This window comes from Delphinapterus leucas, chromosome X (assembly GCF_059928025.1).
Source record: "Delphinapterus leucas isolate spDelLeu-1000000601 "Yukka" chromosome X, BTC_Dleu_Yukka2, whole genome shotgun sequence".
Taxonomy (NCBI): Eukaryota; Metazoa; Chordata; class Mammalia; order Artiodactyla; family Monodontidae; genus Delphinapterus; species Delphinapterus leucas.
The window spans coordinates 29,962,891-29,978,421 of NC_143150.1; the positions used below are offsets into that span (position 1 = coordinate 29,962,891).

The 15,531-nt window shown below is 43.6% G+C and overlaps 1 protein-coding gene across 18 annotated transcripts in view; it reads left to right on the top strand.

Moving 5' to 3' along the window:
- SEPTIN6 (septin 6) overlaps positions 1–15,531 on the top strand; it is a 67,464-nt gene that overhangs the window by 18,465 nt on the left and 33,468 nt on the right. For all 18 annotated transcript variants that reach the window (XM_022562993.3, XM_022562996.2, XM_089904134.1 and 15 more), the window contains one exon: positions 3,034–3,229. In XM_022562993.3, the coding sequence (XP_022418701.2) occupies positions 3,034–3,229 (196 nt within the window). The remainder of the gene's footprint in view (positions 1–3,033; positions 3,230–15,531) is intronic.

The window sequence follows — 15,531 nt, forward strand, 5'->3', positions numbered from 1 at the left end:
TTCACACAGCTAGGAAGTGGCTCGGTTAATCCATCTGTAAATTAAGGACAAATAGTAGTATTATCTAATACACAGTCTTATTTTAGGGAATAAATAAGGAAATATATGTAGGGTATTTACAGTGGCGCCCACATAGTAAGTGCTCCAGGAGCAATAGCTGTTATTATTACTACTCAAACCTGCTCATTTTATGGAAAAAGAGACTGGAGTCCAGAGAAGGGGAAGGGCTAGGCTTAGGTCACAGTCGTTTAGTGATAACCTGCCTGGGACTCTGCATTTCATCACTTGCAAGGACTTAGTTGCACAGGGTACCAGAGGATGCAAATGTTAACAGCAGATGAGGAAAAGGGCTAAGCTTTTCTTTGTCACAGTGGTTTTGAACTCCCGGTAGAGAGGTCAACATCAGTCTAGCCCAGGGAGTATAGTTTGAAAAAGCAGATTTCATATTCCATGTTTTAAATTGAATTCTTTTTTAAAAAGCTGGTGTTTCCAGGATCCTATCTACATTAAGTCAAGGGAGAGGAAATCCTCTGGGCTGGTGGAGATGACTTAAAAAGGGTTAAGAAACCCCGCTGTACACTCTGAGGAGGGAGGAGGAGAGAGAAATTGACCCCTCGGGACTCCTCAGGTTTCCTGCTGGAATCTAATTGCCAAGTCCCTACCTTCCTGCAGGGGTGTGGAATCTGCTGACCTGATCTGAGTTGAGCCGAGAGTGGCTCCCCTCCCCCGCTCAGTACCGGGCCCAGGACAACATCCCAGGCTCAGGCTGGGTCTGTGGCAGCCATCGAGAGAGAGAGAGATCCCACCCCTCCCCGCCCCCAGGCTCCACATTGATGGAAAACTGGAACGGGACAAGCACACTTGATTTTCTGCCCTCTTCTCATGCTGCATTTATCACAATTCCCTAGACACCCGCCGGGTCTTTTCTTCCAGACACTCATCATTGAGCATCTAATTTCCACAGCCCTTTTGCACTGGCAGGCGTCCGGGTGGTCATTTCCTCCGTTGCCCTGCCCTGCCCGGCCCACCCGGCCTGCCTTTCTACACCTGCGCAAACAGGGCGGGCCCTTCCCTCTGTGGTACTGCTCCTGAGGCCTCTGTGTGAGCCTCTTGCTAGGCGCTCCGGGGAGTACCAGAAGTTGCCCATCCCCTGCTCTCTGGGAAGTCTTAGGATCAGGGAGTCAGGGAGCCAGCTCTGGGTGCTGGGGAGTCAGGGGCCGCCCCGATCTAGGAGCTGCGGGGCGTTCAGCAAAGAGCTCACAGAACGGGAGAGAGGGTCTGAAAGTGGGGATGTACATGGACAATGTATTAGGCACGGACAAAGACCGGCGAAAATGTAGCTTAAGCTTCAACGCCCAGAGGGAAGGCGAGTTAGGGAGAGGCAGCCACCCTGTGTTCCCGTTTCAGAGGTGCCGGCCCCTTTGCAGTGGAGCGGCACCCGCACCTTGGGTGGGGAGGGGGGCGATGTCTTCCGCTGCTTAGCCAAGTCTGCCACTTCCCATGGCAGCCAAGTCTGCCACTTCCCACCTCACCAAGTTTTTCTGGGGACCCAAATACTTCCTGTTCCTTTAGGGAGGGAGAAAAGGGCCTCTTCTGGGAGAGTCTTTGCTGCTAGTAGGTATAACAGACCCTGGCTGGAAGCACGATCTGTGTGAGGAACCATTTCCCTGCACCCTGGCAATCAACCACATTAGTCAGACCTGGCTCTGAAATTGGGCTGGGGAGCCGGGTAGCCAGGCTGAGTTGAATGTTCTCCTTGTTTTCTCTCTCTCTCACACTGATCCCTCCACATACAGAAAGCTCTCAGCATAGACAGATATTTTTAAAAGCACCTCCTGCATTCATAGCTCATTATTCCGGATAAAAGAGGTTTGCAAGATGCAAAGCTAGACACACCCAGAGGTGGGAGGGGAGATGGACCATTTACGGTTATGGGTTGTGCAGCTCGAACCCTAGCCCTGGACTGCCCTGCAGATATGTGCTGTCGGTCACAAGAGGGGACCTTCCAGGCCAGGATTTGCCCAGGGCAAACCCACTCCCCCCATTCCCAACTGGGAAGGTGTGTCAATTCCCACATCTCAAGGGTTGTGAGCAGGCAGAGGGAGAAGAGGGGTGATGATAGCGGAACAGCAGGGTAGCCCGGGTCTTCAAAGCGCAGTCCTTGGTTCCTGGCAGTGACTTGACATCCTTTGCGTCTCTCAGGAATAACCTCCACAAACCTTCACCAGTCCCCGCAGCCCTTCCCCGACTCGTTGCCCTGGTGCGAAAGCCAGTGGTTTTGAAATTCCAGGGGTTTAATTTATTAGTATCCCGCAGCCTGTTAGTTAAACAAACAACTGATTGGCTTGTTTGAAATTTAAAGGGAAGAATAATTTGTGGCCTGCTAAATTCCCTCTCCATTAGCTAAAAATGGTCTCCCCACTGGGATGCATATCTGGGTGCTGTCTGGGCCTGGCTGGGAGAGGTGGGGACTGAGAGGAGAGGATACTTATTTGATGAGGGACTGCTGTCCCTTTCTTGTAAACTTGAAAATAGCCCTTAAATTTTTATTATGAAAGCTATACACGTTCCTTGTAGAAAACTTGGAAAATAGAGAAAAGCATAAAGAAAGAAGTGAAAAGCGCACATAACCCCACCACCCAGACATGACCGTTGGTAAGAGTACACTGTACGCCCTTGCAGTGTTTTTCTAGGCATAACTCTACCTCACCATCACTGCCTTTAACATGGTTTCTTTTTCTGACTATAAAAACAATGCATACTCAATTTTCAAATAACACAAAAATATGAAGACTAAAAGAAAAATTACCCCAGTTCCACTATCCTGAGATGACTACTGCTAATATGTTGGTGCAGTTCCTTATCCTCTTTTTCACTTAACTGAGATCAAATAGTCCATGTAGCTCTACGTGCTCTTCACTTAGTGTCTTACCGTGTACATTTTCCCATGTCAGTGAATATGTATCCGAAACATGTGTAATGGCTGCGTGGTCATTGTGTGAATGCATCATAATTCATTCTTTTGTTTTTCAGGAGAGACAGGTTTGGGCAAGTCCACCCTCATGGACACCCTGTTCAACACCAAGTTCGAGGGGGAGCCAGCCACCCACACACAGCCGGGTGTCCAGCTCCAGTCCAATACATATGACCTTCAAGAAAGCAACGTGGGGCTAAAGCTCACAATTGTTAGCACAGTGGGCTTCGGGGACCAGATCAACAAGGAGGACAGGTAAGGGAGGCGGTGGGGTGCAGAGGCTACTGGGAGGCCACGGGGAGGAGCTCACCACTGGGGTCCCGCTGGACCTCTCAGATGATGCAGGCAGGCAGCAGAGCTCAGTAGCGCCACCTCCGCCCAGGGTCCCTGTCTATTTCAGTGTTCTACTCCATACGCTTTGCCAAAAGGAGGATGTTTTTCTGTTCCATTCGACAGACATTATTTATTGAGCCAGGTACTGCCGTGCTCCGACAGTCTAAAAAGGAATGACCTTGTCTCTGCCCCTGAGGCAAAGACTCACGGGAAACCTGGTCTTAAGCAAACAAGTTCCTTTGAGTGTGACCTGCTCTGTAAAGGACAGGGTACAATGAGAACATGAAGGAGAGAACAGTCAGCTCCATGCAGGGAGGTCAGGGAGGCCTGCACAGAGGAGGTGCCCCTGAGCTGGCCTTTGAAGGGTGAACGATTTTGCTGGACAGACAAGGGAAGGTTGGGAACCCCATCCCGGGCAGGGACAGCTGCTTGTACAGAGGCAAAGGGATGTGGAAGACTGTGGCATGTTCTAGGGGACTGAGCTTGCTCTGTTTGGCTAGACCAGGGGTAGAGTTACTGTGAAGCTAGTGAAGCTTGTTTCAGGGCCCTCAGTTGCTCACGCACCTCCAAAGCCCTGGAAATAATTTCTAGTCATTGTGTTGTTTGATCTTTCTTGGAGGGCCCTTCAAATCGTGTAAACCTAGGGCCCCGCAATACCTGCTGTGCCCCTGGGCCGGTGCTTGGCGTGAGCTGGGGGAAAAGTGAGGGGAGACGAGCCTGAAGAGGTAAGCAGGGACCAGATCATGGAGGGGTTTGTAGAATGTGTAGATATGGAGCCACTGAAAAGCTTTATGAAGTAGAATGATGTAGTCGAATTGGCCTTTGAAGAGGGGGCTTTGGGATAGTATGGAGATGGGCTGGTGAGCAGGAAGACCAATTAGGAGACTGTTGGACCAATTTGAAAGAGGCCAGCGATGACACAGGTGCTGAGACAGGGAAGAGGGGACAGATTTGATAACTACTGAGTAGGTAGACTCAACAGGACTTGGGGGTTGGGAGGGCAAAAGAAGAACCTAGAATGAGGCTTGGATTTCTGGCTTTGGAGGGTGGACAGATGGTTGGCAGCATTCAGTAAGAGTTACCATAAGAACCAGGTTTAAGAAGAATCAGCTCTGTTTAGGAAGTGTTGAGTTTGAGCTGCCTGCGGACCATCGAGAGAGGATAGGCAGCTAAATATGCAGGGTTAGAGGTCAGGAGAGGGTCTGCGCTGTAAACAGACTTGGGTTATCAAGGTATAGGTGATATGTTCCAGCCACAGACACACGTAAGATCATCCAGGGATTGGAGCCGAGTGAGATGAACGCTGGGCTAAAGATAAAAACCTGAGGATGTTAAGTCAGCAGATGGAGGAAAAGACATCCTGGAAAGAGACCGAGCTGGAATAAGCAGAGAGGTAGGAGGAGAGACTGTGGGTGGTTGAGAATGGTGTGCCAGTGAGGGCTGGAGTGAGGCTCAGATGAGGACGAGATGAGGGCTGGGTTGAGGGAGGGGGAGGGCGTCAGGCACCGTCTGCCTTTAACTAAAAGTCACATGGTTATCACAGGTGCTCTTCACAGAAAAGGTCATTCATCATTTTGAGCAGTGCTCATCCTTTGAGGATTCCCTTGCTTCTCAGATGAACTGTATCCCCAGTTCTTCTATTTCTCCCTTAAAATAACAACAGCCATACTCATTTCCTTATAGTGAATAAATATATTTAGCTCCTTAATGATTGAACTGAATTCTGTTTTCCATTTGAAATTCTAGACGAAGGACACCTCTGCTTTGTATAGGCCTGCTTATTGTGCTAATCTTGTTTGGTGGAGAATAAATTAAACCCTGGGGAAAGGGGCTGTTTGGGTCACAATATGAGTGATCAATCTCAGCTGCAGACTGCTCAGCATCTCGTCCATTAAATTTCTCACAGTTCTCAGTAACATATAGTCGACATATCTAACGTTGGAAAACGCCTGCATAATGATGGTTTGGGAGGGCCAAACTGATAGAGCCCCTTAGAGGCTAATCTACTTCTCTTGCCCCTTAGAGGCTAACCTACTTCTCTTCTATTTTTAATATCCTTACTGTTTTTCCTGATTATAAATGTGATACGTGCTTATATCAAATAATACAAACTCGCATAAGTAAAAATGAGAAGCCTCCGGGAAATGGGCTGGGGAACAGAAGTGGAGTAAGCTCCAGGGATTTGTAATAAAAAGCCGTGTTTTCTCCATTCTGACAGGGCCATGAGGACATAGATAGGTCAGTGAAGCTGCACGGAAAGAGAGCATCAGAAGGCCCTGCTTTACCCAGGGTGCAGGGGCAAACTGAGAAGAGCAGTGACGAAGGCCATATCATGAAGGGCACCATTTGAAAGCTGCTGAGGCAAAAGGAACTCAAGAGGGAGACAGAGGACAGGCTGGAAAGGGGTGTGCTTAGGAACTCAGGCTTTGGTCTCAGACAGACCTAGGTTCAAATCCCATCTTGCTACTTATTAGCTCAGGGATCTTGGACAAGCATTTTGTGCTGGTCTCAGCCTATCCATAACCAATGTTGCGGCTGGACCGGCCCTTGTGGTTCTTATTATGATTGCAAGACGCCCTCAGTAATAACCGTCAGGAAACTTGGAGGGGAAAAAAATGTTTATTACTCACAGGCTCTGGAAAGGACAAGGCACACCCGGGGCTACACAGCGAGGTCGAGGGTAGAGAAAGAGAGCGAGAGCACCTGGGCCTGAGGTTCTGCTTTCATAGGGATCGAGGGTAGGCGGCCTGTGGTTTTGCGGGCTTACTCTTTATTGGTGAATGTAAAACATAAGAGCGGGAATTTAACACGTGGGGAGAGAAAAAAACAAGTGGCCTAAATGGTCAGTTATAGAAATCCACCAATATCTTTAAAACAAGGACGCCTGGGGTGGGGGGGTGGACGGGGCTGGTTCCTTATCTTTCTGTGGCTGGCAGTGTGTTTATGCGTGATAGCTGTCCTTGAAGTAGGTGCCTTTTTGAAGTGGATGCCTCCGAAATCAAAGCTTAAATCAGACACTTGGTTACAAAAATGCAAGTTACAACTGTCAGGGCTTACACTACAACTAGGCACTTAAATTCTTTATGCCTCAGTTTCCTGTAAAGTGGGGATGGTGATAATACTGATATCTACCCAGAGGGTTATGGGTGAGGCATACTCCACGTGTATGGCATAGGAAACGCTTAAACAGTGCCTGGCACGGGGTAACTAACGATATTGTTATGATCGTGACTTTTATTGGTAGAAGAATCAAGGGAGAGTTGTATTATGTAGCATATGTGAGGGAAATGATAAATAGTGTCCAGAGAGATAAAAACTGAAAAATATCCATTGGGTTTGGCAACATGAAGGTCATTAATACACTTAGGAATAATAATTCCAGGGAAATCGTGGGTAGAAACTAGATTGCCATGAGTGAATGGGAGGTAAGGAAGTAAAGGCATCAGAATAGCAAAAGGAGGGACTTCCCTGGTGGCGCAGCGGTTAAGAATCCACCTGCCAGTGTGGGGGACAGGGATTCGAGCTCTGGTCCGGGAAGATACCGCATGGCATGGAGCAACTAAGCCTGTGTGCCACAACTACTGGGCCTGCGCTCTAGAGCCCGAGAGACACAACTACTGAGCCCTCGTGCCACAACGATTGAAGCCTGTGCACCTAGAGCCCGTGCTCCGCAACAAGAGAAGCCACCACAATAAGAAGCCCGTGCACCGCAACGAATAGTAGTCCCCGCTCGCCACAACTAGAGAAAGCCTGTGCACAGCAACGAAGACCCAACGCAGCCAAAAATAAATAAATAAATAAATAAATTTATTTATTTATTAAAAAAAATAGCAAACGGAGCAATTGAACAGAAAAATGAGTCCAAGATCAAATCCATGTTTCTATGGGAATTTAGATTTGTAAGTTAGCAAGGAAAGAATAGACTATTCAAGAAAATGTGGGCTTCCCTGGTGGCACAGTGGTTGAGAGTCCGCCTTCCAATGCAGGGGTCACGGGTTCGTGTCCCGGTCCGGGAAGATCCCACATGCCGCGGAGCGGCTGGGCCCGTGAGCCATGGCCGCTGAGCCTGCGCGTCCGGAGCCTGTGCTCCGCAACGGGAGAGGCTACAACAGTGAGATGCCCGCGTAACGCAAAAAAAACAAAACAAAACAAAAAGAAAATGTGCTGGGAAAATAGGCCATCCGTTAGGAAAACATAAGATGAGACCATCCCACACAAACACCATTCACAAAAATAGATTCCAGTTGGATTGAAAACAACTTCTAAAAATATGAGGAAAAAATATAAGAGAATATTTTTATAACTTTGGGGGTAGAGAAGGCTTTTTTTAAAAACATCTTTATTGGAGTGTAATTGCCTTACAACGGTGTGTTAGTTTCTGCTTTATAACCAAGTGAATCAGTTATACATACACATATGTTCCCATATTTCTTCCCTCTTGCGTCTCCCTCCCTCCCACCCTCCCTATCCCACCCCTCTAGGTGGTCACAAAGCACCGAGCTGATCTCCCTGTGCTATGCGGCTGCTTCCCACTAGCTATCTATTGTTTTTTTGTTTGTTTGTTTGTTTGTTTGTTTTGCTGTACACGGGCCTCTCACTGTTGTGGCCTCTCACGTTGCGGAGCACAGGCTCCGGGCTCGCAGGCTCAGCGGCCATGGCTCATGAGCCTAGCCACTCCGTGGCATGTGGGATCTTCCTGGACCAGGGCACGAACCCGTGTCCCCTGAATTGGCGGGCGGACTCTCAACCACTGCGCCACCAGGGAAGCCCACTAGCTATCTATTTTACGTTTGGTAGTGTATATATGTCCATGCTACTCTCTCACTTTGTCACAGCTTACCCTTCCCCCTCCCCCTATCCTCAAGTCCATTCTCTAGTAGGTCTGTGTCTTTATTCCCATCTTGCCCCTAGGTTCTTCATGACCTTTTTTCTTTTCTTAGATTCCATATATACGTGTTAGCATACAGTATTTGTTTTTCTCTTTCTGACTTACTTCACTCTGTATGACAGACTCTAGGTCCATCCACCTCACTACAAATAACTCAATTTCGTTTCTTTTTATGGCTGAGTAATATTCCATTGTATATATGTGCCACATCTTTTTTTTTAAACATATTTATTGGGGTATAATTGCTTTACAATGGTGTGTTAATTTCTGCTTTATAACAAAGTGAATCAGTTATACATATGTTCCCATATCTCTTCCCTCTTGTGTCTCCCTCCCTCCCACCCTCCCTATCCCACCCCTCCAGGTGGTCACAAAGCACCGAGCTGATCTCCCTGTGCTATGCGACTGCTTCCGACTAGCTATCTGTTTTACGTTTGGTAGTGTATATATGTCCATGCCTCTCTCTCGCTTTGTCACAACTCACCCTTCCCCCTCCCCATATCCTCAAGTCCCTTCTCTAGTAGGTCTGTGTCTTTATTCCTGTCTTACCCCTACGTTCTTCATGACATTTGTTTTTTTTCTTAAATTCCATATATATGTGTTAGCATACGGTGTTTGTCTTTCCCTTTCTGACTTACTTCACTCTGTATGACAGACTCTAGGTCTATCCGCCTCATTACAAATAGCTCAATTTCGTTTCTTTTTATGGCTGAGTAATATTCCATTGTATATATGTGCCACATCTTCTTTATCCATTCATCTGTTGATGGACACTTAGGTTGCTTCCATGTCCTAGCTATTGTAAATAGAGCTGCAGTGAACATTTTGGTACATGACTCTTTTTGAATTATGATTTTCTCAGGGTATATGCCCAGTAGTGGGATTGCTGGGTCATATGGTAGTTCTATTTGTAGTTTTTGAAGGAACCTCCATACTGTTCTCCATAGTGGCTGTATCAGTTTACATTCCCACCAACAGTGCAGGAGGGTTCCCTTTTCTCCACACCCTCTCCAGCATATATTGTTTGTAGATTTCTTGATGATGGCCATTCTGACTGGTGTGAGATGATACCTCACTGTAATTTTGATTTGCATTCCTCTAATGATTAGTGATGTTGAGCATTCTTTCATGTGTTTGTTGGCAACCTGTATGTCTTCTTTGGAGGAATGTCTATTTAGGTCTTCTGCCCATTTTTGGATTGGGTTGTTTGTTTTTTTGATATTGAGCTGCATGAGCTGCTTGTAAATTTTGGAGATTAATCCTTTGTCAGTTGCTTCATTTGCAAATATTTTCTCCCATTCTGAGGTTTGTCTTTTCGTCTTGTTTATGGTTTCCTTTGCTGTGCAAAAGCTTTGAAGTTTCATTAGGTCCCATTTGTTTATTTTTGTTTTTATTTCCATTTCTCTAGGAGGTGGGTCAAAAAGGATCTTGCTGTGATTGATGTCATAGAGTGTTCTGCCTATGTTTTCCTCTAAGAGTTTGATAGTGTCTGGCCTTACATTTAGGTCTTTAATCCATTTTGAGTTTATTTTTGTGTATGGTGTTAGGGAGTGTTCTGATTTCCTACTTTTACATGTAGCTGTCCAGTTTTCCCAGCACCACTTATTGAAGAGGCTGTCTTTTCTCCACTGTATATTCTTGCCTCCTTTATCAAAGATAAGGTGACGGTATGTGCATGGGTTTATCTCTGGGCTTTCTATCCTGTTCCATTGATCTATATTTCTGTTTTTGTGCCAGTACCATACTGTCTTGATTACTGTAGCTTTGTAGTATAGTCTGACGTCAGGGAGCCTGATTCCTCCAGCTCCGTTTTTCTTTCTCAAGATTGCTTTGGCTATTCGGGGTCTTTTGCGTTTCCATACAAATTGTGAAATTTTTTGTTCTAGTTCTGTGAAAAATACCAGCGGTAGTTAGATAGGGATTGCATTGAATCTGTAGATTGCTTTGGGTAGTAGAGTCATTCTCACAATGTTGATTCTTCCAATCCAAGAACATGGTATATCTCTCCATCTATTTGTATCATCTTCAATTTCTTTCATCAGTGTCTTATAATTTTTTTTATACAAGTCTTTTGTCTCCTTAGGTAGGTTTATTCCTAGATATTTTATTCTTTTTGTCGCCATGGTAAATGGGAGTGTTTTCTTAATTTCACTTTCCGATTTTTCATCATTAGTGTATAAGAATGCAAGAGATTTCTGTGCATTAATTTTGTATCCTGCTACTTTACCAAATTCATTGATTAGCTCTAGGAGTTTTCTGGTAGCATCTTTAGGGTTCTCTATGTATAGTATCATGTCATCTGCAAACAGTGACAGCTTTACTTCTTCTTTTCCGATTTGGATTCCTTTTATTTCTTTTTCTCCTCTGATTGCTGTGGCTAAAACTTCCAAAACTGTGTTGAATAAGAGTGGTGAGAGTGAGCAACCTTGTCTTCTTCCTGATCTTAGTGGAAATGGTTTCAGTTTTTCACCATTGAGGACGATGTTGGCTGTGGGTTTTTCATATATGGCCTTTATTATATTGAGGAATGTTCCCTCTATGCCTACTTTCTGGAGGGTTTTTATCATAAATGGGTGTTGAATTTTGTCCAAAGCTTTCTCTGCATCGATTGAGATGATCATATGGTTTTTCTCCTTCATTTTGTGAATATGGTGTATCACATTGATTGATTTGCGTATGTTGAAGAATCCTTGCATTTCTGGGATAAACCCCATTTGATTATGGTTTATGATCCTTTAATATGCTGTTGGACTCTGTTTGCTAGTATTCTGTTGAGGATTTCTGCATCTATGTTCATCAGTGATATTGGCCTGTAGTTTTCTGTCTTTGTGACATCTTTGTCTGGTTTTGGTATCAGGGTGATGGTGGCCTCGTAGAATGAGTTTGGGAGTGTTCCTCCCTCTGCTATATTTTGGAAGAATTTGAGAAGGATAGGTGTTAGCTCTTCTGTAAATGTTTGATAGAATTTGCCTGTGAAGCCATCTGGTCCTGGACTTCTGTTTGTTGGAAGATTTTTTTTTATTATTTATTTTTGGCTGCGTTGGGTCTTCATTGCTGCACACGGGCTTTCTCTAGTTGTGGTGAGCGGGGACTACTCTTCATTGCAGTACGTGGGCCTCAGTAGCTGTGGCTCGCAGGCTCCAAAGCGCAGGCTCAGTAGTTATGGCGCACGGGCTTAGTTGCTCGGCGGCACATGGGATCTTCCCAGACCAGGGCTCGAACCTGTGTCCCCTGCATTGGCAGGCGAATTCTTAACCACTGTGCCACCAGGGAAGTCCTGTTGGAAGATTTTTAATCACAGTTTCAATTTCAGTGCTTGTGATTGGTCTGTTCATATTTTCTGTTTCTTCCTGATTCAGTCTCAGAAGGTTGTGCATTTCTAAGAATTTGTCCATTTCCTCCAGGTTGTCCATTTTATTGGCATGGAGTTGCTTGTAGTAATCTCTCATGATCCTTTGTATTTCTGCAGTGTCAGTTGTTACTTCTCCTTTTTCATTTCTAACTCTATTGATTTGAGTCTTCTCCCTTTTTTTCTTGATGAGTCTGGCTAATGGTTTATCAATTTTTAAAATCTTCTCAAAGAACCAGAATTTAGTGTTATTGGTCTTTGCTATCATTTCCTTCATCTCTTTTTGATTTATTTCTGATCTGATCTTTATGATTTCCTTCCTTCTGCTAACTTTGGGGTTATGTTGTTCTTCTTTCTCTAATTGCTTTAGGTGTAAGGTTAGGTTGTTTATTTGAGATGTTTCTTAAGGTAGGATTGTATTGCTATAAACTTCCCTCTTAGAACTGCTTTTGCTCCATCACATAGGTTTTGGGTCGTCGTGTCTCCATTGTCATTTGTTTCTAGGTATTTTTTGATTTCCTCTTTGATTGCTTCAGTGATCTCTTGGTTATTAAGTAGTGTATTGTTTAGCCTCCATGTGTTTGTATTTTTTACAGATATTTTCCTGTAATTGATATCTAGTCTTATAGCGTTGTGGTCGTAAAAGATACTTGATACAATTTCAATTTTCTTAAATATACCAAGGCTTGATTTGTGACCCAAGATATGATCTATCCTGGAGAATGTTCCATGAGCACTTGAGAAGAATGTGTATTCTGTTCTTTTTGGATGGAATATCCTGTAAATATCAATAAAGTCCATCTTGTTTAATGTATCATTTAAAGTTTGTGTTTCCTTATTTATTTTCATTTTGGATGATCTGTCAACTGGTGAAAGTGGGGTGTTAACGTCCCCTACTATGATTGTGTTACTGTCGATTTCCCCTTTTATGGCTGTTAGTATTTGCCTTATGTATTGAGGTGCTCCTATGTTTGGTGCATAAATATTTACAATTGTTATATCTTCTTCTTGGATCGATCCCTTGATCATTCTGTAGTGTCCTTCTTTGTCTCTTGTAATAGTCTTTATTTTAAAGTCTATTTTGTCTGATACGAGAATTGCTACTCCAGCTTTCTTTTGATTTCCATTTGCATGGAATATCTTTTTTCTATCCCCTCACTTTCAGTGTGTATGTGTCCCTAGGTCTGAAGTGGGTCTCTTGTGGACATCATATATGTGGGTCTTGTTTTTGTATCCATTCAGCCTGTCTGTGTCTTTTGGTTGGAGCATTTAATCCATTTACATTTAAGGTAATTATCGATATGTATGTTCCTATTCCCATTTTCTTAATTGTTTTGGGTTTGTTATTGTAGGTCTTTTCCTTCTCTTGTGTTTCCTGCCTAGAGACGTTCCTTTAGCATTTGTTGTAAAGCTGGTTTGGTGGTGCTGAATTCTCTTCCCTTTTGCTTGGCTGTAAAGGTTTTAATTTCTCCATCAAATCTGAATGAGATCCTTGCTGGGTAGAGTAATCTTGGTTGCAGGTTTTTCTCCTTCATCACTTTAAATATGTCCTGCCAGTCCCTTCTGGCTTGCAGAGTTTCTGCTGAAAGATCAGCTGTTAACCTTATGGGGATTCCCTTGTGTGTTATTTTTCCTTTGCTGCTTTCAATAATTTTTCTTTTTCTTTAATTTTTTATAGTTTGATTAATATGTGTCTTGGTGTGTTTCTCCTTGGATTTATCCTGTATGGGACCCTCTGTGCTTCCTGGACTTGATTAACTATTTCCTTTCCCATATTTGGGATGTTTTCAAGTGTAATCTCTTCAAATATTTTCTCAGTCCCTTTCTTTTTCTCTTCTTCTTCTGGGACCCCTATAATTCAAATGTTGGTGAGTTTAGTGTTGTCCCAGAGGTCTCTGAGACTGTCCTCAGTTCTTTTCATTGTTTTTTCTTTATTCTGCTCTTCAGTGGTTATTTCCACTATTTTATCTTCCAGGTCACTTATCCATTCTTCTGCCTCAGTTATTGTGCTATTGATCCCTTAGAGAAGGCTTTTCTAATCATGACACAAGATCCAAAAGTCGTAGAAGACTGACAGATTTAAATTTGTTAAAATTAAAAACAAAACAAAAACAAAAACCTTTTTCTTGTGGATGAAAAATGTCTCCTGCTTTTTCAGTAAACAAAGGATATTGAGGCCATCAAGCCAGCAGCCACTGAGGCCACCTGCAACAGTGCACCCTGAGGGGACTCAGAATGGATGGAGAAAAGCAGGATACTGGCCCTGGATAGTTAAGATGCCTGTCAAAGGCATGATTTCAATGAGCCCAGCCAGACTCTTGTCTCTTCCCATACAGAGAAAAGTGCTACGTTCATTAACTTGAGATGTCTGGTTTTCTTTAATTAACAGTAATCTTTTGATGTTCTGACTACCTGGTTTTTGTTGCAAAAACCCCTGTATATCCTGGCTCCTCCTTTACCTCTTTGGAGCAGTCCCTCAGAACTCTCTGAGAAGCTGTCTTCTGGGCTTAAGGCCTCAGTTTTGTCCACCAAATAAAACATAATTCTCAACTTTTAGGTTGTGCATTTTTTCAGTCAATAGTCTATTGAAACATACTATAAACAAAAGTAAAAACAAACTACAGATGAGGAGAAAATATTTGCAACCTGTATAGCAAAGGATTTTTCTAAAATGTAAAAAGAGCTTCTACAATTCAATGAGAAATAAACAAGTAATTGACAGAAGGGGAAATGTAAATGGCCCATCAACATATGAAATGATTGTCATTCAACTTCATCAGTGAGTAGGGAAATGCAAAATGAAACAATGAAGTATTTTTTTCATCTATCAGATTTGCAAAAATAAAACATAAAAATATAATATCCATTAATACCAGGTAATTTTATTCATGTTGCTGGGAGTATAAATTGATACAGATTTTGTAAAGGTCAAATTTGATGGTATCTGTTAAAATTTTAAATGTGAATATCTTATGATCCAGCAGGTCCACCTTTAGGAATACAGCCTAGAGAAACAACTGTACATGTTCATAAAAAGCACAGAAAAACGATGTTCACTGCAGCATTGGTTATGGAACGAAAAAAATTTTTTAAACAGTCTATATTTCCACCAATAGGGCAACTAAATGATCTATAGTACAACCATACCTTGGAACTGTATTTGGCAGTGTAAAAGAATGAATTAGATCTATATATACTTACATGAACATGTTGTTAAGTGAAAAAAAGAAGTTGAAGAATGATACACAGATCATGATGCCATTTGTATAAATCTGCCCCTTCCCAGTAAAACAAACATTTCTCTCTCTCTCTGTTTATAGAAGCAGAGAAAAAAGTCTGCAAGAATAATCAACAAACTAAAAATGGTAACTACTATTAGTAGTTACCTCTGAGGAGGGTAGATTAAGTACATGTATTCTTTGCATAATTAAAAATAAATTTTGGGGACTTCCCTGGTGGCGCAATGGTTAAGAATCTGCCTGCCAATGTAAGGGACACGGGTTCGAGCCCTGGTCTGGGAAGATCACACATGCCGTGGAGCGACTAAGCCCGTGTGCCACAGCTACTGAGCCTGCGCTCTAGAGCCCACATGCCACAATTACTGAAGTCCGCGTGCCTAGAGCCCGTGCTCCGCAATAAGAGAAGCCACCACAATGAGAAGCCCGCTCACCGCAACGAAGAGTAGACCCCGCTCGCTGCAACTAGAGAAAGCCTGTGTGCAGCAATGAAGACCCAATGCAGACCCAATTAATTAATTTAAAAAATAAAAAGAGTTGAAAAAATTTAAAAAGAAGCAGATAAAGTGGATATACATTGCTCCTTTAAAAAGCTTTTCTGAGCTGGGAAAAAGATAAAGCAGTGTGTGGAGGGAAGCAAGAAGGTTACAGGTGAGTTTTATGAGGATGGGAGAAATGACAAGGGCTTGAACAGGAGCAGAAGCTTCCAGGATGGAGAGGAGGGGGCAGATGTGAGAGAAATAGAAAATAG